The 26627-nt window shown below is 35.4% G+C and overlaps 1 protein-coding gene and 1 pseudogene across 1 annotated transcript in view; both read right to left on the bottom strand.

Annotated features, from left to right (window-relative positions):
- Window positions 1–701: 701 nt before the first annotated feature.
- On the bottom strand, window positions 702–817 carry LOC112484122 (annotated as a pseudogene).
- A 6882-nt stretch (window positions 818–7699) lies between these two features.
- Window positions 7700–26627, bottom strand: part of ZC3H12C (zinc finger CCCH-type containing 12C) — a 37558-nt gene continuing 18630 nt past the window's right edge. Inside the window, exons 3-6 of the mRNA XM_006917174.3 lie at window positions 22032–22171; window positions 17549–17783; window positions 15498–15604; window positions 7700–14849 (exon numbers count right to left, since the gene is read on the bottom strand). Coding sequence (XP_006917236.2) covers window positions 13450–14849; window positions 15498–15604; window positions 17549–17783; window positions 22032–22171 — 1882 coding nt within the window. The 3' untranslated portion in view covers window positions 7700–13449. The remainder of the gene's footprint in view (window positions 14850–15497; window positions 15605–17548; window positions 17784–22031; window positions 22172–26627) is intronic.

Here is a 26627-nt window from a genome sequence, read left to right as displayed (position 1 = left end):
GCCATGTTAAAACAGTAAACTGGCAAGAAGTTAATTTTAAAAAGGAAACTTTCTCAATTTTACTATATTTTAACAAGTAAAATCATGGCTTTAGTTGTCAATTTTTACTTTAAAAATAAAACATCTAAGATGTTTATCACATGGGTTAAGTGCCTTTTCAGGAACTGTTCAGAAATATAATTATGTTGCTGGAAAGAAACCATTTGAGTTCTAAGATTAAAATGAGATATTAAAATAAGTTTATTCCACACAGTCACATTTATTACTTTCATCCTACCAAGTAATTATTATAGCAAAAACTGGGGGGAGGGAATCATTTGCATAAAACATTCCACAATAATAAATCCCATTATAAGTAGATGAACAGGTATAATATCTCCCCCAGAGCATCACAAATTCAAATAAGACTGCCAGTTTCAGCCATGTTTTGGTTCTTAATGTGAGTAAATGGTCATAATTAATAAAGCACTGTTACCATATCAATTTTACCAGTGTTCTTTCATTAGAGTGAGTTTTGCATAAATATTATGACAAAAAATGTTTCTTTTTTTATGGCTGAGTAATATTCCATTGTGCGTACATATCACATCTTCTTTATCCATTTATTTATCAGTGAACACTTAGGTTGCTTCCATATCTTGGCTATTGTTTTTTTTAAAATACCAGTTTATTTATTTATTTATACTTATTATAATTATTTATGCCTACAGCACCTGGTCTTCCTACGTGGTCTCCCATCCAAGTACTAACCAGGTCCAACCCTGCTTAGCTTCCAAGATCAGACATCGGGCTTGTACAGGGTAGCATGGCTGTAGACCATGGACTGTGGCTCCACTGGGGCACGAACCCAGGACCTCTGCATGTAAAGCAGACATGCTAACCGCTACACTATGGAACTATGTCCTATTTTTATTCATACTATATATACATAATTTTTTTAACATTTTGTTTTTTTATTTTCCCCCCTCCCCTTCCTTCCTCTCCCCTCCCTTCTGGTAACCAACTGCTAGTCCATTGTCCATGTCTGTGAGTCCCTGTTTGTCCCGTTCATTTGTTGCTTTTAGGTTTATATCCCACATATAAGTGATACTATGTGATTATCAACCTTTTCTGTCTGGCTTATTTTGTTTAGCATGATTATCTCAAGATCCATCTGTGTTGTCGCAAATGGCAGTATTTCATCTCTTCTTATGGCTGAGGAATATTCCATTGTATATATGTACCATAGCTTCTTTATCCAATCATCTATCGTAGGACACTTCGGTTGCTTCCATGTCCTGGTCACTGTAATAATGCTGCTTTGAACATTGGTGTGCAAATATCTTTTCGAATATGAGTTTTCAAGGGCTTTTGTAAATAATGCCGCAGTGAATATAGGAATGCATTTATCTTTTTGAGTTATTGTTTTCATTTCTTCATGTAAATACCCTGAAATGAGATTGCTAGGTCGTATGGTAGTCCTATTTTTAATTTTTTGAGGAATCTCCATACTGTTTTCTATAGTGACTGCACCAATTTACAGTCCCACCAACAGTGTACAAGAGTTCTCTTTTCTCTACATCCTCGCCAACACTTGTTGTTTTGGGACTTATTGATGATAGCCATTCTGACGGGTGTGAGATGATATCTTTTGTGGTTTTAATTTGCATTTCTCTGATGATTAGTGATGTTGAGCATCTTTTCATAGGTCTATTGGCTGCCTATATATCTTCTTTGGAGAAATGTCTATTCAGGTCCTCTGCCCAGCTTAAGATTGTTTTTATGGTGTTAAGTTGTAATGAGTTCTTTATATATTTAGGATAGTAACCTCTTATTGGATATATGATTGGCTAATATTTTCTCCCATTCAGTAGGTTGCCTTTTTGTCTTGTTGAAGGTTTCCTTCACTATGTAAAAGCCTTTTAGTTTGATGTAGTTCCATTTGTTTATTTTTACTTATGTTGCCTTTGCCCAAGGAGATGTTTCCAAAAGCTATTGCTAAGACTAATGTCAGCGAGTTTACTGACCATGTTTTTTTTAATGGTTTCAGGTCAAATATTTAAATCTTTCTAAATATTTAAATTTAAATTAAAAAAATTTAAACCATTTTGTTTATTTTTGTATATGGTAAAAGAAATTGATCTAGTTTCATTTTTTTCATGTATCTGACCAGTTTTCCCAACACCATTTATTGAAGAGACTGTCTTTTTCCCATTATATATTCTTGTCTCCTTTATTATGGACTCATTGATCATATATGTGTGGGTTTATATCTAGGCTCCCTATCCTGTTCCATTGATCTATGTGTTTGCTTTTGACCTATACCATACTGTTTTGATTACTATAGCTTTGCAGTATAGTTTGAAATCAGGGAGTGTGATACCTCCAACTTCATTCTTCTTCCTTGAGATTGCTTTGACTATTCGAAGTCATTTCATTATATATAATTTTGAGAATTATTTATTCTAGTTCTGTGAAAACTGCCATTGGTATTTTGATAGGGATTTCATTGACTCCCTAGATCACTTTGAGTATTATGGACATTCTAATGATATTATTTCTTCCAGTCCATGAGTATGGTATATCCTTCCATTTATTTGTTAATTCTTCATTTTTTTTCTTCAATGTCTTCCAATTTTCAGAGTACAAATCTTTTACCCTTTTGGTTAAATTTATTCCTAGGTCTTTTATTCTTTTGGATTTAATTATAAATGAGATTGTTTTCTTGATTTCTCTTTCTGTTATTAGTGTATAGAAATAGAACAGACTTCTGAATGTCATTTTTTTCTTACAATTTTACTGAATTCATTTATTCCAGTAGTCTTTAGTTTTTCTATATATAGTACCATGTCCTCTGCAATAGTGACAATTTTACTTCTTTTCTAATTTGCATACCTTTTTTTATTGTCTAAATGCTGTCGCTAGGACTTTCAATATTATGTCGAATAAGAGTGGTGAGAGTGGGCATCCTTATCTTGTTCCTGATCTTAGAAAAAAGCTTCCAGCTTTTCACCACGGAGTATGATGCTAGCTGTGGGTTCGTCATATATGACCTTTATTATGTTGAGGTATGTTCCTTCTATACCCACTTTTTTCAGTTTGTTTCATCATAAATAGATGTTGATTTTTTTAAAATGATTTTTCTGCATCTATTGAGATGATCATATGAATTTTATCCTTCATTTCGTTTATGTGGTATATCGCATTGATTGATTTGCGGATATCGAACCATCTTTGCATCCCCGGAATACAACCCACTTGATCATGGTATATGATCTTTTTAATGTATTACTGAATCCTATTTGCTAATATTTTGTTGAGGATTTTTATATCTATGTCTATTAGGGATATTGGCTTGTAACTTTCTTTTTTTTTTGTAGTGTCTTTCTTTGGTTTTGGTACCAGAGTAATGATGGTTTTCTGAAATGAGTTTGGAAACTTTCCTTTCTCTCCAATTTTTTTGGAATAGTTTGAGAAGGATAGCTATTAATTCTTCTTTGAAAGTTTGGTAGAATTTACCTGTGAAGCCATCTGGTCTTTGACTTTTATTTATTGGGAGTTGTTTGATTCAATTTTGTTTCTAGTAATTGGTCTGTTCAGATTTTCTGTTTCTTTCAGATTCTTGAAAGAGTATGTGTTTCTAGGAATTTACCCACTTTTTTTCTAGGTTGTCCAATTTGTTGGCATATAATTATTCATAATATTCTCTTAAAATTCTTTGTATTTCTGTGGTGTCAGATGTCACTTTTCTTTCATTTCTGATTTTATTTGGGCCCTCTTTTTTTTTCTCTATGAATTTGGCTAAAGGTTTATCAATTTTGTTTTTCTTTTTAAAGAACTAGCTCTTAGATTTTGTTGATCTTTTTTACTGTTTTTTTTAGTCTGTTTCATTTATTTATGCTCTCATCTTTATGATTTTCTTCCTTCTACTTGCTTTGGGATTTGTTCTTCTTTTCCTAGTTCTATAGGTATAAAATTAATTGTTTGAGTTTTTCTTGTTTCTTGAGGTAGGGCTGCATGGTTATGGATTTCTCTCAGTGATTTTGGATAATTATTTCCATTTTCATTTGTCTTGATATTTTTTGATTTCCTCCTTGATTTCTTTGTTAACTCGTTGATTGCTTAGTAGCATGTTGTTTAGCTTCCATGTGTTTGTTTTTACCAGTTTTCTTCTTGTAACTGATACCTAGTTTTATATCATTGTGATCAGAGAAGATGCTTGATATTATTTCAGTTTTCTTAAATTTACTGAGACTTGTTTTGAGGTCTAACATGTGGTTTATCCCGAAAAATGTTACATGTGCACTTGAAAAGAATGTATGTTCTGCTGTTTTAGGGTCAGATGTTCTGTAAATATCATATTAAGTTCATCTGACCTAATGTGTAAATGCCATTGTTTCCTTGTTGAAATTATCTGGATGATTTTTCCATTGATGTAAGAGGAGTGTTAAAGTTCCCTAGTAACATTATGTTACTGTCTATCTCTCCTTTTATGTCTGTTAATATTTGCTTTATGCATTTAGGTGTCCCTATGCTGGGTGTATAAATATTTACAGGTGTTATATCTTCTTGTTGGATTAATCCCCTTATAATTATGTAATGTCCTCTTTGTTTTTTGTTACAGTCTTTGTTTTAAAATTCATTTTCTCTAACGTAAGTATTGCTACCCAATATTTCTTTTCATTTCCATTTGCATAAATTATCTTCTTCCATCTTTTCACCTTTGTTCTGTGTCTTTCGATCTGAAGTGAGTCTCCTGTAGGCAGCATAGCACAGATTTTTTTTATCCATTCAGCCACCCTCAGTCCTTTGATTGCAACATTTCGTCCATTTTACACTTAAATTATGGACAGTTATGTACTTACTGCCATTTTATTGTTTTCCGGTTGTTTTTGTAGTTCTGTTCCTTTTCTTGCTCTTTTTTTCTTGTACAATGAGGACTCTCTTTAGTGATTTGTTTAGGTTCCCTTTATTTTTTGTGCATCTATTATAGGTTTTTGGTTTGTAGTTACCATGATATTCCTACATAACAAGTGGCTTATAGTGGTCTTTTTTAACTTGATGGTTGCTTAAATTTGAACACATTTTAAAAGCACTACATGTTTTACTCACCCTCCATTTGTTTTTGACATCATCTTTTACTTCTTTTGTGTGTATGTGTACATGTGCATCCCTTAATTCATCACTGTAGTTACACATGCTCTTATTACTTTTGTCTTTTAACCTTGATTAACTTTATAATTGGTTGATCCGCTATATTTATGAAATGTTTGCCTTTATCAGTGAGATTTTCCCCCAGGTTTTATTTTTAGTTTAGGTCTTTTCTTTCCAACTTAAAGAAGGCCCTTTAACATTTCTTATAATGCCAGTTTAGTGGTGATACTTTATTTTAGCTTTTGCTTCTCTGGGAAACTTTCTCCTTCAATTTTGAATTCTGAATTGAGTTTTGCTGGGTATTCTTGGTGGTAGGCTTTTCCCTTTTACCAGTTTGAATATATTGTGCCATTGCCTTCTAGCCCGCAATGTTTCTGCTGAAAAATCAGTTTATAGTCTTATGGGGGAATCCCTTGTGTGTAACTAGCTGCTTTTCTCTGGGCTCAGGCCATGGGGAATCCCGGAGGCAAGCTGTGCCAAAGCTCAGTGCTATAGCTAAAGGGAGAGTGCTCTGTGGGAATTCCCACGGACAAACTGCACCAGGGTGGCAGCTGTGGCTAGAGTGAGTGTGAGCTTTGGGGAGTCCCAGGGGCAAGCAGTATTGGGGCCACCTTGGCAGGCCAGCTGGAAGCTGGAACTGGAGAAGGCTGAGGGGAGACTGAGGGATAAGCTGCTCTAGGGCCCAGAGCTGTGACTGGAGAGGGCAAGGACTGTGAAGAGTCCTGGGGCCAAGCCTTGGAACTGGTGTGGGCCTCGAGGGTGCTGGGATGGCCTTGGTTGGTTGTTAGAGTACCTGGATTGTGCTCCTGCCCGTGATCAAGGTGCTCTCTGGTCTCTCTCCAACATTGGAGAGAGGTCCCACAGTTTCCCTCCTGTTTGTCAGGTGCCCTAGGGTTAGTAAATGGGTCTCTTTCCTGTGTAGTCTAGCTGCCCTTTAAACCACTGAGTTTTCACTGTGCCCCAGGACTGGCTGGTCTGTGTGTGAACCCTTCAGCGATACCTCCATACTGCAGGTTGGTGTACTGGGAGTGAGGTTCCCATGATACCATGTCTCTCCCTCCTACCCATTTTTGTGTTCTCTCTCAGAAGCTGTTTAGTTAGCCCTCAGTTCAAGAACTCTTTAAAATTTAAAATGTCACTCCTGCAATAGACCTTACCATTGAATATATTACACTTATACTGATTGTTAGAACTGAAACTTTTCAATAACATTCCTGTAGGATAGGAAGAATCTAATAACATCTGAAAACGACTGTATTTAAATACCTAACATTTACGTAACATCTGTCTTTTATTAAACACACACTAAGGATCTGTCTGCTCAAAGGGTTTAACTTATTGTCTTAACAACCCTAAGAGATGAGGCAGTTATTACCTCCATTTGGTAACTTGCCCACCTCTAGCCAGAGGCTGATGGTTGCACATAGAAAGGAATTCATTTTTTAGGTTACTTTAAAAATCTTAAAACCTTTAAAATGTTGGAAGATTTAAAAAAATCCTTTAAAAAGTCTTTAAAAACCTCAATGAATATCATTAGCCCTAAAAGAGCATCTTACAAATATTAGTAAGTTCATAGGTTTAACAAAGAGGCCCAACAATAGGTATTTTGTTTTGAATACGTTCATTGTTATAGTTGCTTTTTACACCTCTTCCTTTCCAAGACATTACTTGATTCATCAATGTGTATGAATCCTTTCTCATTAGACAAAGGGACTAGGTGGGTGGAGGGTGGACGAAGGGATAAACTACTAGCTCTAGTGGACACTGTAGTTTAATACACTCTGCTCCTAGATTCTCAGCTCAGCCTCTCACCTAATACTTGGGATATGCTGAGTTCTCTGTTACTACAGCTGAACATCAATAATCAAATCTGCTATGGAGCGGAAATAAATTACTAAATCTGTAAGATCCCAGGTAAACAGCTTGGGGGGGGCGGGGAATACTGACAATGGCAAATAGCAATTTTAGGGAGAAAATAACAAGGAAAGCAAATATCTGAAAAGTAATGGAGGGTAGTAATCTGCTACCTGAAATAAAAGTTTCTTATGTACTGACACTGAGTGCGAGTATGTTAAATCATGAAGATCAGAACATCTTGTAATTGTGACCATATCTGAAAGAATATTTTCAATTCCTAGAAGGTCATAAAAGAAGGGAAGTGAACCTACTTAGGGGAGGCATTAGTAAGATACTAAGCTTGATTCATGCAAAGACAGAGGCAGAAAACTAGAAAGATCTATACAATAGAGACCTCATCAGCTTACAGGAGGGGACATAGAAACCTCCAGATAAAGCCAGAAACAGCTTAGGTATTAACCTAATACTGATAGAAAATTAGAACAATAAGGTATGAATAGTTGTCTTCATCATTTAATTTTGTTTCATATGAGTTAACTGTGGCTCTAATACTGATACTGAATGCATGCTTTTCCTATAGAAGATTCACATGTTATTAACCATAGACTGCAGGTGAGCCGTGGGACTAGAGAAGGATGCTTTTACTTATTTAGCATCTGTGCTGCTGCGTGAGGTCCATTTCTTTATGAAACAAAAACAAACCACCATAAAAAAATGAATTTTTTAATTTTTTTTTTTCAGTGGCAGAATCACATAGCTGTTTTGATACGATTTCCAGTTGGTCTAAAATACTGCTTTTTGGAGTTGTAAAACTTCCATTACAGAAACACACAGAACAGACAGTGGATAAACAGAATCACAACGGTTTATCAGATGGTTGTTCTAAACATATTCTTTGCCTTATTTTCCTATAAGAAAAGTCTGAAAGATCAAATTGGAAATTCTATCAAGATACAACCATAGTGGGAGAGGAAAAGATAAAATCAGTAATCTGGTTCACTTGCAATGCTCTGTCTGTGTCTGCAGAAGTTTGCATGTTTGTGGGTATTTTGTGTCAGCTAGGAAATTAACAATTTCAAAAAATCTAAGGAAAACTGAAACATATTTTTTATAAAAGCAAACCATTGCTCTTCAATGTCTTTTTCCCTTGAGACATAAGCTGCTTTAAGAAAGGGGTCAAAAGCGTTAACGAACAACCACCATTTGTTATTTATCTGAAATAGCATCTGGACAGAAAATTGGCAAATTTGGTACATGGTTTAGAAAGTGAAACTTTACAAATTTATCAAACTAAATTAAAATATTCAGACATTTCTTTTTACTGCCAAATGGTCAAAACTTTAAATTGTGTTTAAATCTGAAAGACTTAGGACCTTAGAGAAAAAGCCACTAACACAAACAGTATTATTGTTAACAGAAGTAAAAAAGCAGGTTAACAGATGGCATTAAAGGAAAAAAATAAGTAACCAGGAACTGTTAAAAGCTAGAGTTGTATTCTGATTTTAAGAGAAAGGATAACTACTTAAGTGAATGTAATGTTCAAAACTAATGGAAATGATGTTATCGATGTAACAATCTGTAAAGCACTGTGAATGAACATGCTCAGCAGTGTTTACTTCCAATGAATTTAAAACTACACATGATCTGTTAAAAATAGCATTCACCAAGGACAGTCCTAAGGTGCTTAAAAAAAAAAAAAAAATCTATACTAAAGATTTGGACAGCGAAAGCAGGGATACACATTGTTTCCTATAGAGTCATCGATACAGCAAAGACACTCGTATTATAGCTACGATTACACTAGTCACAATTTTCAACCTTACAGAATAAAGCTACAGTATGTGAAATTACAATATATTTATCTTCTTTAAAACCATTTTTAAAGAAGGGCAGATTTGTCATTTTTTTACAAGTCAAAAACCAGCAGAAAAATGTAACTGATAAAAGCAGTCTTTAAAATATTTTGTGTCTAATTATATGCTAATTTTCAGAACCCAACAGAATTTTTGGTCCATGAGGCCCTTAAGAAACAAAGGTAGGTAGGGAATTCCCATTTATCAATAAAGATACAAAGTTCATTAAAAAATTTCAATACTTATTACAACATTTTTACAGAATTTTTGGTAGTTAAATGTAAGAAATCTCTCAAATAATGGGTGTGAGCAGGTAAAAACATAAGTGAATTAAGATGCTTTAATATGACTATCTCACAATCTTTTGAAGGCAATAAAAGGTTTTAATGTCAACTGAAATATAATTATTTCTTATATTAACATATCAGGATTTAATGCTTAATGTGTCTGTTTTTCTCCCTCTAGGACAGGGATTAGCAAATTGTGGCACACAGGCCAAATCTGGTCAGCTGCTAGTTTCTGTAAATAAAGTTTTACAGGCATACCGCCACACCCATTCATTTACATCCTGTCTGAGGCTGCTCTCATGCTGTGAGGGCAGAAGTGAATAGAGAACATATAAAAATTCTCAAAGCCTGAATTATTTGCTATCTGATACTTTACAGAAAAAGTCTGTCAACCCTTGCCCTAGTGGGTTTCCCAGACCAACCTAAAACAGTGCATGTTTCTCTTTTATTAACACTCTGATTGCTCTTATCCTAATGCATGTGTATCGTTCACATATTTTATACTTCATTTTATTTGTTGGTGTATGCCTAGGAAGCTCAATATCCTAGCTGAGTTCCTATGTTTAGTATATTTGGAATATAAGCATTCTCTCTGGCCATAACCTGTTTAATATCAGGTCACTCAGGAATTCTCCAGGAGCTGAATGATAATAAGATGGATGAGCCATACTCTTAACACAATGGCTGGAAAACTGTACAAATATCTTAGTGTAAATGCCATCCAATTGGGAAAAAGAGTTTTTCAAGACACACACACATACGTAGCCAGAGCCACCCTCCCACCTATTGCAAACTAATAGCTACAACATAATCAAAGTATATTTGTTTCATAAATATATTACTGTCTATATACATATAGATACATCCATAAAAGACATGTTAAATAATTATCTGTATAATCACTACTTTAAGGTCTTTTGTATGTTTTAAAATTACACATTCTATTAAAATTATCAAAATAATTCTTTAAAAATACCAGGAATAAAACCAGTGAAGAGTTGCTTTCCACTCAAGTGGTTCTAAATCTTATCATTGGTCATTTAGACTCCAGACTTGATTGTCTACAACTCAAGGAAACATTGTTCAATTAAGGAAAAGTTAGCCATCAAAAACCTAACACCTCCCCCATTGTTAATACTTCATAACAAATATGTATGCATGTATGTATATATACAAAAATGCTCTTTTTAGTTATATTACATATTCTCATAAATGAATTTTCATAAAAACACGAAGTTCGAGTTTCTACCAGTATCAAATATTTTATACTGGTGTGCATTTCTCTCAAATGTTTAGGTCAATGAGAAACTATCAGGATATAGAGATCATAAAAAGGAGACTGAAAATTATGTATCACATGCAAGAAAGGAGGAAATACTAAGGGCCAGTATTTGGCCAGCTGGGTACTATTCCCTCTGTACTAAGACACAGAGACAATGAACCGGGTAATTACTGTGTAAAGTACAGTCAACCCTCAATTATTCAGGGGCAGAATATTCCAATCTGAATCCTTTTTCCTGGTAGTTTCACTACTACTCACTAACACACATCTCTCTGGTTATTTATCACCAAGTCTGGTAAAAGATATGATTAAGGTGAAAATTTTGGCTAAAATGAAGGACTGGAATTAGCTATGGATTTAACGATGGATCCTTTTACTTACGGCTTTAGATAATTACGAATTTGCTATACCTAAGTCTGCTAAATATGATTCTTAAGCTCTGAAAGCAACACTGGTGCTTCAAAAAAAAAAATTATCCTCCTGACAGAAGAACACAGCTGTATCTTAACTCACAATTATACTGAAGAACTTCAGTGCGGGTAGTTCAGAGCTATTCGCTTCAGGACAGGTGGTGGCAAGCTACAACTATTTCCCATAGTCTAAAATCCATGAAGCAATGAAAAATAGCTAAAAATATTAGAAGGTTAAAGGTGTGATATACACTTCACCTAAGATCTCATTTAAATAAATCTAGTAGTTTGGCAGAATCTTCAAATTAAAATGCTAAAATTAAGAAAATGGAAGCAAACCTATATGTACAATTTAAAAATGATTTCATACTAAAACAAACAAACAAAAAAGGCATAGACTATGACTAAAATTAAAGGTACTACACATTTGTAACCCTATTTTTGGCACTGGTTTAGCCTCTACATTTAAGCTTGTTCTACGGACAGTGACCAACAAAATCAAGGAGAACAATTTCACAAGTGAGTGGGGTTGCTCTCAGACAGACACCACTCGGAATGGTTTATGAGGCATCATTTGTATTATTTCTGGGTACAGATGAGTGCCACACTCACCTCAAAAACAACAGCAATAATTGTGTAGAACACCACTTTCCTGAATTAAGTTTGCTGAACACGGTTCAGATTATTGGATATGTCAATATGCACAATGCCTTTTAGAAGCATTTACTGTTTACCCAAATCCTACTTCATGCAACACACAGTGTTGCACAAGTAGTGAAAATGTTATCCTAGTCAAAGGTGCTTGGACATTATTTTCAGGCAGCATTTTACCTTTATTTTAAGTTCACACTAGATAAGTTTTAGGAGAAAGAAAATGTCAATAAATTTATTTAATATATTTTAATATATAAAACTAGGACAGACACTTCTATTTTCCTAAATTATTACTTTAATTTTCTACCCTATTCAAGACCTCAATTTCACTTTAAAAATTGGTATTTAAATAAGGGATAAAATGTTGCCCAAAAGTCTAATCATAGTTACACATTTGTGTTTTAACTAGATCTACAAATCAAAATAGTTCTTATAGTTAAAAAGATACAATTTGTATCAACAGTAAAAGGTACTTTCTGGTTTTTCAGGGCTTTACTTCAAACTGTAGCACATGGAATAATCAGAATAACCAGGGCATCTTGGCAGACTACAGAAACAGATCGGAACGAGTCTGTTATACTATGTAAAATTCAAAACCTGGAAGCAACAGAGAAATCGTGTCAATCGCACAATTGTCTGCCACTGATTGCAGTATCTATCTTCTAACTGACAAAAATGAATCTGCATCTAGCAAAACCCATGACTTTAAAACCAGAAATATCCCTTACTAATACTAAAACAGACTTTAGTCTGTATCTAAAACTACACTATTTGTGGCAAGAATCTGGCCTTAATAATATAACAGGCCCCTCAAAAAACTACCTCCAGGAAAATGGAAAATATACAGTATCTTACAAAAATTTTAAGTTACCATTTACAACTCCTCCATCACCATTTCCATAGTGCAGTATCGATAAATGTTGCATATCCTCAACACATAAAACCACCTCAGGCCAGCCTTGATAAATAGCAGGAAAGCTAAAGAGCATATTAAATATAAAAGTTGCATTGAGAATAATTAGATTCATTAAAAAGAGGCAAGTACTGCGAAAAGGTTATTTTATCCAGTATTGTTGTGCCCCCAAACAAAAAGACAAACACGTTAAAAATACAGGTCAATGGGAATCTAGGAATTCAATTCCATTTCTACTATCTAGAAGCACATCATAGCTGGATAACAAAGCTCTAAACTGTTAACAGTTACGGCTTTTGCCTTATTTATAAAAAAATGGAAACAATTTTTTCCATTGATTGCATCTGCTTTCCTTTAAATCAACCATATTAAATTAACTAATTACTTAACAGACAAAAAATCCAAACAAAAATAAAACAATGAAAAGTGCCATATTGTAAATTATTCTAATATATAGTGTTACCCATTTCAGTATAAACTGGTAACTGACATTTTGTTTAAAATATAAAGTCAGTGCTTTAGTATATCTTTGTTTCTATAAATAATGATTATAGCACAAAGAAGCCCACTTTCCCCAAATAAAAATAACTTAAAAAGCTGTAAAAGATTCCAATTAAGCTTGGCTTGAAAAAATAGTTTGTTAGGTCTAGTCAAATGTTCGACATTCTGAAGGTATTGTAATTGCTTGCAATTGAGAGAGAAACACCAAGTTAATAAAACATGAAATAAGGATAAAAAGTGCTGCATATAAACCCCTGATGCACCAAAGATTAATATCAAAGATCACAGATACACTTAATAAATCAAACTGGAAAAATTTCCAGCCAAGGATATAGCTTTAAAAAGGAAATGTTAAAAAAAAGTTTGAATGTAAAGCAATCCCGTGATACTTCCACTATGTGGGGCTATACATACAGATTCCATGATACAGTATTTCACATAAATGGATACTATATAACCTCCTTGCTGAGAAGGAGATCACATGTGCTATTGTAGCAAACCTCCCTCAGCATTTGAGCTGAACAAAAAACTACTAAACACCACAAAGATGCATCATCTTTCAATAACCCAGCTGTGATTTCTCCACTAAAATGGCTGCAGCTAGCTGCTGGGCATCTGTCATGTGAGGGTTCCTTTTCATGACAATTCTCACAAGGTCAGGTGGGAAGATGTTGCACAAGTTGATAAATATCTTTTCTCGGTTGTCTTGGTATCTCGGAGGATCTTGCTGCGGCAGTCCACAGTACGGTATTCGCCATGTCGGCTCCTGCTGCTCAGGAAGGCTCTGGAAGGTGAACTGCTCATAGCATGGCTGTGTAGAGTTATCAGGCAAGGAGTAAGTCTGCCGATAGCCATATGCATCGATCCCATAACTCTGCCTGTCCCAGCTTCCCAGCCCTTCCTGGCGGGAGTAAGGCTTTCTTTGTCTTGAAGGAGAACTGTCGTACAGCCGAGAGTCAGAAATGCTGTCTATTCTTGTGGCCACTAAGGATCGCCCTAGGTGTGGTGCCTTAGAGTGTGCTGAACTTGGAGGAGAGGGGTAATCGCCAGGACAACTGGACCGGGCTCCCACAGCTGGGTGCTGCAGATGCATAGCCAGATGTGGAAGAGGAGGCTTATGATGGTACTTTGGTTCTTCATGACTGTAACTCTGTACTCTGGTTAAGGGGTCGTGGAAATTCTGCAGGAAGGGTTGGGAATTAAGGCGGCTGTGAGGGTGCATGTGTTGACACTTTAAATTCTCTTCTAGCTGTGGGTCAGGAGAACTGACATAGGACCGGTCATTGTACCCCACATATGAGTCACTGCTCCCACAGCTCATGCTCCCTTCACTGCTGCAGTCAGAAGCTACAGAACTTATCCTATAATCTGTGTCTAAAGAGAAACGCCTTTCAGGACTTCGCGGGCCTGAGACACTCAGATTTGAATATGCATTCAACATGGAATAATATCCAATGTCGACAGGTGAGTCACATTTTGGATACTGATCATAAGGCATTGGCGTTCCATGATTTTTGGTTGCCATTATCATTGGAGGATATTGTCCCTGTGGTCTTTGATCCTGAGGTGGGAAATGAACTCCAGATGGAAGGCCATTGCTTAAAGATGTAGTGCTTTGGGGTTTTGCAGTAGAAGTGGCCGGTATACTAACCAAGGAAGGTACAGACCTGGTTTCCAATTTGTTTTTGGTGGGAAGCTTTTCCTCTAGGTCTTGGTAGACTTGAGTCCTAATGCTTGGATCCGATTGCCTCTTTGGAGCACCTCGTTTGACATCAGAAGTGCTATCAGCCTTAGTGCTGCAGGGAACACTGTTGCTTTTCACCAGTCCGCCTTCATTTGCAGTTTTAGCAGCTGTATTTCTAGACATGGCACGGAGTTCATCAGCCACTGACCGCTGAGGCTGACTGCCCCTTTCTGGATGATAATATTTGCACTTGTGTCCATAGGTACACTTCTTTCCTATGGAGAGTAAAATAATTAGGCAAAGGAGCACATCACTGGATTCTGAAAACTCAGTTTGGCATTACTACTTTAATTTGTGAAAGAAATGAAGGCAGAAATGGGAGGTATACTGAGCGTTACTCCGGTCCTTCCTTGTTAAGAAATGTTACCTTTCAGTCTTCCCACTTCAGTACTATTAACAGCAGTAAGAAAGCTGGCCGAATGATTAACAATCACCTCTAGAATTTTTGGCTAATATCCTGTGTCCTCAATTCCTACCTGCTTTTTCACTCCCTGTATGATTTTATAAGTAGGTAGGACATTCTGTTTTGAAAAAAAAAAAAAATGTATTGCTGTAATGTGATAAAACCATGCTCATCTGATGTATGTCTAGCTGTAAGAACTCCAAATTTTTATCTACCTGAAAACTAACTTCATGTAGAAGTAATTGAGTTTTTGGAACTCAGGGAAATTCAGGGAACTGCATTTGCATTGAACCAAACTAGGTAAAAATAATATTTTTTTTCATGGCTTTTAAATTTAATTATAATCAAAAGAAGGATATACCATGCCATTCAAAATTAAAAATGTTTATCTTTATTAACAAACATTTAACAACATATTGTGTTCTAAAGGCATATATTAAATACTCATAAAGAAAGTTACCGTATGGACAAGGCTGCTTTTTGTGTTCGGGAACAATAGGTTTCTTCCTCAGAAAATTATCCAGGCTTGGGCCATGTCTGCCAAGAGGGTCGTCAGGGGGCATGAACCTGTCATGGATAAAATACAAAATAATACCCAAGAAAGGAGGTTGCTAATTTAATTATAAAGACGGTGTAAAGGTTTATTTATCTAAGATATTTTTTTCTTGCAATTTTAATTCAAGTATTTTGATTCAACATTTATAGGAAAGAAAAATCAGTACATGAAACTGTCTTCTCAATGAAAACAAAATTAAAATGTTTTAAGCTGAACTCATATTTGTTCTGATTCAAATGAATTTTGAGGCTAGCATGTTCTAATTATTTCTTCCTTCTTCTGTCCTAGGATTTTGTAGGAACTTTAGAAAATAATCACAGTGACATTTTAGGAGAGTTTTGTAGACATCAATCTTGTGAAGTAGTATGAAGCAGGTGGGGAGTGAGGAGGGACGGCTGAGGGAAAAGGGAGAGGTATGAAAAAGTGAGGGAGAAAGCTTAAACCAACCAAACACCTAGTATGTGTCAGATACTGTGCACACATTATCTCATTTCATCCTAGCATGATCTCTGATGTACTAGCTCCACTTTATAGATTAATACACATTTCTAATTTAGGCTTCGATGAATTAAGTTACTTTTATCTAAGTTCACATGGTATAGTCAAGATTCAATTATATCTAACTCCACAGTTCATCCTCTTCTCACTCAGGTGCTTCTCAGCTGAGAAAGAATTATGTCTTAAGAAAATAAACTTATTATTTTGGATTGACTGTCCAATGAAAGGAAGAATTCATGGCATGCATAATAAAAAGCAGTTGTAACTGAAGAGTTCTAGTAGTTATGCCACTGTTTGAACTTGAAAAAAACCCAAGCATTTACCCATAAAATGTGAATAACGTATAAACTCTTAAGGGAGTGTTAAAATGGCTGAGTAATAACACTTGGCAAATATAGTGTTTCATATTAATATAAAAACACCATGGCAACATTGAAAGTTTAAAATAGAAAATAGTCACTCAATTCTGTAGTCTTAATACAATTATTTTCCATTTATGTGTTGTAGTTTAGTCATTTTTCTGTATGCATACACCATTTTACAAACACATATTTTTTGTCTTTTTAACATATTTTTCCATGTTTCTTAATAGCTTTTCATAATCAGAATTCTGAACAGCTGAACAATATTCCACTAGGAGATGTATTGCAATTTAATTGGTTTCTCTATTGTACCTTTAGTTGCCTTTAAATTCTTACAATTAAAAAAAACAGAAATAAATATGTCTGGTCATTTTCCTTTATTATATATCCCAAGAAATGAGACTATTGGCTTAAGAGGGTATAAATATTTTTAAGGCTTCTGCTAAATCTTGCCAAACTGTATATCAGTTTTATTATATCTTTAACACCATAAGGCATGTGCAACAGTATTTTTGTCAATTAGATGGAAGAAAAAAATATATACATTGTTGATTTAGTTTGCATTTTGATTATCAACAAGTGAACTTTTTCTACATATGTGTAAATATATTCACTTCTTAGGAGACACACTTGTTTATGTCATTTATCCATTCTACTTAATCATAACTAGAGCCTTACATTGATATAACATTTTAAAAAATCATATATTTAAAATATATTTAAGTAAACTATCAATGCTCTAAGTAGATTTTTAAAGGTAGTGCACTGGGGGTCAATATGTTCAAACTTTTATTTGCATTATTTGAAGACAGAAATTCTCCCTCTGTCAGTTATTACACATTACTCAGAGTCTTAGAGACTTGATCTGTTAGTGACCTATAGGGGATGGCAGGGGCCTGTCACTCACAGAGGCCTCCTGAGGCATGACTGCAGTTTTTCTGACTCCCACTGAGGATTAGTGGGGAAATCAGTTGTTGGAAGTAACCTGTCTTCGGCCTGGTCAGTGGCAAAAAGAGAGGGCTTCTGTAGTTGTTGCCAGTGCTAGTTAAATCTTCAAGAAAGCAGTACTACTTATAAGTAAATGATTTTACTTACTTGTCATTGACAAATGAATACATTAATAATCGCTCATCTATGAACTTCTTCCATTCTGGTTTTTCATTAGCCAAATCCCTGTAGTTATCATTGGACACAATTATACCATCTGACTCGAAAGCCAGCTTCACGATGAACCTGTCATCGTAGCACACCACTCGCCTCCCCTGGACGCGCCGGGATGGTGTGAACACCAGGATTTTCTCCTTTTCTAACTTACGAAGAATTTCTTGATCTGCAGGGTAGAATTTCAGAAAGAAATACATACACAACACATATAGCAACTTTCATACAATGTGAACTTTTGTAAGATAAACTAGATATATATAATCATTTAATTAGAGATTTTGATTTGCAGTTTGTAGATATAGTAAATGTGTAACCTCCAATATTTTTCCTTCAAGATTTTCAATAATAAAGGCTTTAAAAATAGCCAAAAAAGTGGACTTAAAAATATAAAAAGTTTAAAATTTCAAAAACTTTTAAAAGTTTAAAAAACTTAAAAGCATAAAACTTAAATATATCCTAGTAACTTCTGATTTCATTATATAAAGGTTCTGCTTGAGAGCTGGAGCCACCAGCACTACCGCTATGCATATAGCTTCTTACATAATCCTAGCACAATGCCATTCCAACAAAGCAGTTGTGTTGGACCCAGGTGTGAACAACCGATTTCCCTCCCCGCCAGTGTGTATGAGCTCTTTACTATGTGGATGTGATGGGGAGAGAGTGTGAAAAGTAGTAGAGGTAGCTGAGGTGGCAAAGCAAAATAGTCTTAAAATGCAGATGGCTCAAAGAAAAAAGTGGTGAAGTCAGGACTGCTGTTGTGGATATGGCCATTATATGTAATGTGTCCTGTCCTAGGAAACATGTGGTAACAAGGGCCAGCATTCTTGTGGGGGTTGGACTGAATGAATAAGAGATTAGAAGTGATTATGTGGCGAAAACAGACATCGATAGAAAAAGGATAGGTACGGGGATGCTCACTTTTTCTTTGGTTGGCATAGTCTTAGAGTACTTTGTAACTCGACTTGTTTGTTGGTTTAGAGAAAAAGGTATAGGAGTTCATATTTTGATTAATGATAAAAATTCTCACCCATCCCTTCTTCCTACTTTTGCTCTTCCACTCCCTGGTCTTCCCATCATTGTACATTCTGGCACTGAGTGCCAGGTATTAGCTGACAGATGTCACCATTAAAAAAAAAAAAAAGGCTCACAACTTCTCATTGCTTATTAACTGCAGCTACTTTTTTTTTTTAAAACTCTCTTCAGCAGACAGTTACTACATGCCTACCGCATGATGTGTGCTATGCAAGGTGTCAGTCGTCACTCAGATTAAGAATAACCTTTCCTGAAGGAGGTCTCGGGTGCTGGATTGGACAGGTGTAAAGTAGGTAATGAGGGTTGTTATTGCCACAACAGAAGTATGAGCAGAGTATGAGGCTCCAATATTGGCGTACAGATTTCATGATGTTCCTGATAAATGAGTTCATTAAGGCCACGACTTTGGTTTAGAAAAGCAGCAGAGAAGTGGAAGAAATGTGAGTCTTTAGACCAGCAAATCGTGGATAAATCTCAGTTCTGCTAATTTCTATATATGTCAATCAGTCTTATTGAGCCTGTTTCTTCATGTCCTCAAGTGCAGTTCATGGGCCATGAGGAGTCAATGAGTTATTACATGTAAAAGCACCTAGCACAGTGCCTGGAAAGTTCTCAACAAAACTGTGCTCTTCAACTTAATTTTGTTTAGTAAGTGTATATAGTTGTTGATCTCTTTTAAAAGTCACAGAAAACCAATACATAATCAAAAGCCCAGTCTCAATACAGGATTTGTCATCTTATAGTTATTTTGTGTGTTCCCCTGATAAACATTCTGAGGGCAAGCACCATGTCTCATTTATTTTTGTATCCATCAGCACTCAGCACACCAATAGATACTCAAAAATGTCTGTGGAATGAATACGTCAGCTACTTAATGATGCATATTTTAAGGTCTTACAGTTTATTTACTGTCTATGTTCATGAATAATCCACAGTACTTTATTTGTGGGAGTGTTTACTCATATATGATATATCTGGATCCTCCAAGTGATTGGAGGAACAAGTGTGCTGGCCTAATAGTCATCATCTTGCTTAATTTGCATTTCTTTAACAGCTAAATAATCCTAACTTAAATAAATATTGGTTCAGTAGAGCTAGTAAGTTAACCAAATCTCTAGTTCCTAGCACAGTACTTGCTTATTAAGTATTTGTTAAATCAATGGAAGATTGGCAAAAGTGCTAGTCTGAATCTATATCTGAGAACTTTAAAATATTTCTTATCTTTTTTGGTACAGTGAAAAAATACTGGACTATTAAATTTGCCAGGTATTACCTGACTGAAGCTTTTTTGTCAAGAGAATAATTATCTTGGGGAGGAAATATCTAATCTCTGACAGTAATTGTATACAAAGTAAACTCCATACTGATGTGTTCCAGATAGCTGGCATGCTGGTATTTTAAAAATTAAACTTAGCCACAACTCACATTTTCCCTTTTCTTGATCTCACATTCCTTTTGTGCTCAAGAGTCTTTCCAGTCACTTACATGTTTAAATAGTTTTTTTTTCAGTTTTTCTCTCTGATTATTAAAGTATTATAAATTCCTTGTATCAAATTAGTAAAGTTGAGGAAAAGTACTAAGGAGTAGTGAGAAACAGCACCCATAAAACCACAACCTAGAGGCAATTACTGTTACTATTTTAGCATATTTCCTTCTAGTAATTTCCTGTGTATATTTTTCTTTCTAATGTACATATGTATGTATATGTATTTATACATACACAGTAAAATCTGCCTTTTATGTAAAAGAGCATTTCCACAGATTATGAAAAATTCTGTGTAAATATTCTAATACATATTCTATCCTATCAATATATACTAATTTATTGAACCATTATTTTAAAGAACGTATGGTTTGTTTCCATTTTTTCCTATTATAAGCAGTATTGCACTGAATATTTTGGTGGTATAAATCTTTACCTGTACCTCTGCTTATTTTCTGGAGAATTATTCCTAGAAGGGGAAGTGGTAGATCCCAGAGTATAAACATTTTAAGTTCAAACTTTTCCAGAGAGGTTGTAACGATTTAGGTTTCCACAGCACCGCAGGGGTAACTCCCTCAGAGCTGAGTATTATCAGTTTTTTATCTCTGCTAATCTGATGGGTGAAAAATAATGCTTGTTTAAATTTACATTTCTTTAGTTACTAATGAAGTTGAACATTTTTGTTTGGTCTTATTTGGCACTTGCATTCTTCCGTGAATGCTCTATTCTTACCATGTTACTATTTATATACTGGGGAGAACTTTGTGTTGGACCAGTGTGTATGAGCTCTTTATTATGTTAAGGATATGGACTCTTTATCTGTTACATTTTTTCTTAGGCAAATAAAAATAATTCTCATTTTTAAGAAAGTTTCTCCAAATACAGAAGTTTACATTTTGATGCAATAAAAATCACCACCTGGAATTTACTGTTACATAGTGTAAGATAAGGATCTAAATATGTATATTTTTTCCAAAGAGTTATCCAATGTCTTGGTACTACTGGCTGAATTTTGCCTGCCTCTCCTACTTTATAGTTTCTATAGGCTAGGGTCTGATTCCATGGCTCTGGACTCCACTATAAGTTGCCTATCTATTCTTATGCTAGCTTAATGATTTAACGATTATAGATAGAAATAGTTTTAAATTAACCTTCCCTTCAGGTAGGTAGTCTCTACATTTGTTTGTGATTTGAATTATTAATGTTTTCTTCACACAGGTTCCTCAGGTTTTGTTAACGTTGAAGGTGGAGAGAGGGTGAAAAGGGTTGGATGCTGACTGAGAATCATTTAACTTGAGCAAAATGTTCAGCACCCAATAATTAATAGTTACAGAGAACATCTTTGCCTGAAACTCATACATTTAGAAATTACACAGTAATGCAAAATAAAGATACTTTATTGGGATCGAGTCATTTCCTTCTATTTGACACCAGACGACATATCCCGAGTCTCACAGATATTTTTTGATCTGCAGTCACTATAATTTGATTGTCACCTACCCTAAATTCTTATAGGAGATGAGAGAATTGGGGTCCAAAGAGATTCGATGTGTTGCTTAAAGTCCTATGGCTAGTAAATTGCAAAGCCTGGATTTGAATCTAGGTCTCCTGATTTCCAGCATGTCTGCAAAGGTCAGAATTCTACACATTTGAAGTGAAAAGTATTCAAATTAAAAAATAAAAACTGGCATATGTAGCAAGGATTATTGTTTAGTTAACATAAACAGATAGTTTTTAAACTTGAAAATAAGTTTAATGTCCCACCCAAGACAACACGGCAGTCACAAAGACTGAGTAAACAAAAACAAATTAACATATTGTTGAATAAAATACCTGACAGTGCCAGAGACCTGCATAGGTATAAATGGAGGCTAAGAACAAACAACTAACAGGATTTACCTGTAATGAGAGCATCAGGACGGGACTGCTCTTTTCTCCACGCAGGAACAAAAACTGTAACATCTCTGTGGCCTCTTTCCAAAAACCAATCCACTGCCAATTTTATTCCTCGGCAGGAAAATACTTCTTTGTTTCCATGGCTGAAAGATTATTTTTAGAACACTTAAAGCACAACAAAACATACATTTAATTTAATTCAAATTTATAAACCGAAATGATCACATAATTACAATAGTAATAGGAGATTTCAAATTTAAGATGCAGTTGACTAGCTCAGAGAAACAATAAGATAACTTAGGAGTTGAAAATCTCTGAGAAAAAAATAAGAAAATCGGGATGATTATTGCACAGAGAATAAAGAAAAGTGAGTGTTCAAATGTCAAGTTGAAAAGGTTAACTAGTCAGACAGATACATTTTCTTTTTGACCAGGAAGGATGGGAAAAAAGAAAGGGGCCTCAAGCACAGCAAAAATAATTTCAGTGAAATGTAAAAATAAAGTCCCATAGAAAAAATCTATGAAAACAGTGGAATGGAATACTTAGGAGTTTCTAAAAACTTCCTTCTTGAGAATTCTTATAACTCAATATAATGATTAAGTAATACACAAAATTTATGAAGTGACCCATGTAAAACAATGCACACAAATGCACTGAAAGGAAAAATACATGCACAATGCTAAATCTCATAAAAAACGCTTTCCATGTCCTTCAATGAAAAGACACCTAGTTTGTTTAACACTGTTGTGTTGGACAAGGATTAATGATGACAAAAGGGCATTCAAAACTGGATTAGCAGTTTTAGTGCATAAAAGAAAATGTCCAACTAAGAGTGTAGTCATTCAACAAATATTTATCTAACACCAGGCTCTGCTTGTACACTTTCACCTAATATTGAAAAAAAAAAATTAATGTTTTTAAAGAAAATCTCCTGCTTTGAAAGTAATAATTATTCTTTTACAGTTTTAGCTCAGAAAGTGCCACTTATTATCTATAATGGAGATACATATTCTTTACTTCTTATAGCTAAGGAGTTCTTACGCGTATGTCTCAAAAGAAGAGCTGAATGAAATAGGTAGGTAAATGCTTTGTTAACTTTTAGCACAAATCCAACATTTGAGATATTAATATATTGTTCTAGTGGTCCCCTAGGAAGCACTGAAACCATTCTAAATATGATTGATCATTTAAGGACAAAACAGAAATAGACTATCTTGTTTTATAGATACTGAAAGCTATAAATGCAAACCACAGGGGCTGTTTATGGTTTCATGCACCCATCCTAATGGTTTGGGTTAAGATTAGAGGTGAAATCAAATGTACTAGAAGTTTCAGGGAAAGGGACGAGGGATGGAGGAGTTTGAAGTCACATTTTCTAGGTAAGAAGGGCTACCTGATAGTCTCACTAATGCCCCAGAAAATGATTCAAAGTGATGTTAGATTTTGTGGAAAACACATATTTAATCACTCTTCTGAAAAACTACAGAAATTGATGGTAGCATCCCTTCAGAGAATATATATACTAGCTATTCCTAAATACAGAACTTAACTTGCTAAAACCTATTTTATTTTGCATTAATGCTTTGAAATCTAAATATATTACTATGTGCTAGTCATTAATGATATTGGTTTACTAAGACTTGAGCATTGAACTGCTTCTGGCTCTAAGAGACAACTACATAAGCATTTTCTTCCCAGTGACTTCATTTGGTAATAGCGACTGCTACTGTTAGAACTTTCATAAAATGTGGTAAATTTTATGAAACACGAGACAAAGATTCTATACATGCTAAACGAGAATATTATATCATGCAATATTGACAATAAAGGTTGTTTTCATCATGCTCTCCTCCGTCCCACAACACCCGACTCCCACCCCACAAAACCTCATAGGAAGGAAACAAGCAAGAGGAAGAAAGATGCCACACTGTGAACAATAAACAGAAATAAACATACAGCCTGGGTTTCTGAGCAGACAGACCCACATCTATCTCTGATATTGCTATTTGAGAAAAAATACCTCCCCCCACTTGTTTAAGAAACTATAGTCGAGTTTTTATTTCCAGCTACACATATCTTTAACTGTTATATTAGTCATACCATAAACCAAAAAAAAGAAAAAAAGGGTAAAGATCTATTACTATAAGAAAAAAATACTTTAAGGCAAAAAGTTATTTCAACAGACATCAGAAATCTGTTTCATACAACATCAAAATAACAACTAAACTACAGAAGAGAGAATCATAGAGAATCGCCTGAAGACTAGCTGAATGGAAGTTCTATAATTAAGAACATACAGAAACAGCCATGAGACTGGTAGAAGAGGCAGAGACACAGAATGGGCTTGTCCCATACCCACACATGACAGTTAAAAATTGGGAGAGAGATCTCAGTTGAAGTGCCTGCCCTCTTGGGAGCAAGGGGTCCCAGCTCCACATCAGGCTTCCTGTCTTAGGGTTTCAGTGCCAGAGAGAGACGTCCCCACAACTTATGGCTGTGAAAACCAGCAGAGATTGTGGCTGAGCCAGATGAAGGGCTGCTGGAGTTTCAGGCATTTCTCTTAAAGGGCTCACACATGGACTTACTCGCTCATGGACTCGTTCACTGAGGCAGCAGCATGAAAGGTACTGGGGAAAAACAGGGAGGAAATAAATTGTCTGACTTCAAGACAAGGGCCAGAGAGTCAACTTTCTCCCAGACAGAAATAGTGGCAGTATCCATTGTTCCTTTGTTGAGCCCTCCCTCTACCAGCCTGGACACACAGGCCGGCACCACATCTGAGTCTCCATCAACCTAACACCATTTTCCCTGCCCTGGTGATTCCCTGAGATCCCACCCCCGCTAATTTCTGGGCCCACCCAAGCCGCTTCCAGAGGCTTTTTCATACAAATAGCCTGTCTTAGCTCATGCTGTGGACTTTTCTAAAATCTCTCAAACAAGCAGCATCTGGCCTCAGTGTGCCCTGTACTTCTTGCTAAGCGGCCCCAAGCCCAGCACTAGCAGCAGCCAGCCTCAGTTCACAGCTTAACCTCTCCCAGGGACCTCCAAGCACAAGAGGCAACCATCTGCAGATCACTCTGTAGCTTATACCAAGTGGCCCTGGGAAGAGCATTGGCAGCGGGCGGCCTTGGCCTGTACCAGAGCCCCTTCCAAGAGGCCCCAGAACCAACATACCTGGTGGCCAGCTTCAGACCACTCCCAAGCACCACCCAATCACCTCCACAAATGATGCACCCAAAGGGCAGTCTTGGCAGGTGCCAGAGGTCTGCTAAAGCGAATCCTGCTCTGTAGGGTGAGGCACTGCACAACAGCTCCTCCACTGTAGTCATGGCCAGTCCGCACAATGAATCAACTTGAGGGTCAACCCCTACCACTGATGTGCCAATAGCAATCAAGGCTCAACTACAACAGGATGGCACATACGACCCACACAAGAGACATACCTGGAGCACCTAGCTCAGCTGACAAGGGAGACTGTGCCACTGGAACCCACAGGGCATCTACTGCATAAAGTCATCATCAAGACTGGGAAACACAGCAGTTCTACCTATTACACAGCAATAAACACAGGGAGGTAGCCAAAACTGAAAGGCAAAGAAGCAAAAGACCAGAGCAAAACTCCAGTAAAAGAACTAAACAAAATGGAGACAAGCAATTTACTAAATACAGAGTTCAAAACACTGATTATAAGGATGCTCAATGATCTCAGTGAGAACGTCAACAAAGAGATAGGAAACATAACAATGGAGATAGAAAACAAAACAAAAGTCAGAAATGGAGAATACAATAACTGAAATAAAGAATACATTAGAGGGAATCAACAGTAGATTAGATGAAGCAGAGGACTGAATCAGCAATTTGTTAATACATTAAAGATATAAGGTTCTAGTTCAAAAATTAGTGTTGCTATATACACCAGCAAACCAATTAAAATTTTAATTTAGAAAAGAATCCCATTTGTAACAGTAACAAAAACTAAACAAATCTAAAGATAAACAATATGCAAGAGATTTATAGAGAAAATATAAATAAATAAAAAAGCTTTATTAAAGGGCATAAGAGAAGACCTAAGGAAAAGGAACAATATACCATTTTCATGGATGGTAAGATTTAATTGATGAAGACAGCAATTCTCAAATTAATCTATAGTACACTAAAATTCCAATAAAGATCCTCAAAGGGTTTTTATGGAACTTGAGAAACTGATTCTAAAATTAATATGGAAAAAAAAAAAAGGCCAAGAATAGTTGAGCAAGTTTGAAGAACAAAAAAAGTAAGAACTTCCCCATCAGGTAGCAACACAGTATAAAACTACAGAAATCCAATCAGTGTGGTACAGGTACAGGTAAATACAAAAAAAAAAAAAAAAGGAAACATGTAACAGAAAAGTGAGCCTAAAGCAATATACACATGTGTATATAAATGATAAAAGTGACATTACAAATGAATGAAGAAAAGAGACTATTCAACAATAGTACTAGGACAATTGGTTATTAAATAAAAAAATAAAATTATATTTTTACCTCATCCCATAAAAATAAATTGTTTATACTTCAAAGATTTAAATATGAAAAGAAATCCTGTAAAACTTGGAAGAAC

Source organism: Pteropus alecto, unplaced genomic scaffold (assembly GCF_000325575.1).
Source record: "Pteropus alecto unplaced genomic scaffold, ASM32557v1 scaffold267, whole genome shotgun sequence".
Lineage (NCBI taxonomy): Eukaryota > Metazoa > Chordata > Mammalia > Chiroptera > Pteropodidae > Pteropus > Pteropus alecto.
Note: the sequence above shows the minus strand (reverse complement) of the source record. Positions and strands in the feature narration are given on the sequence as shown.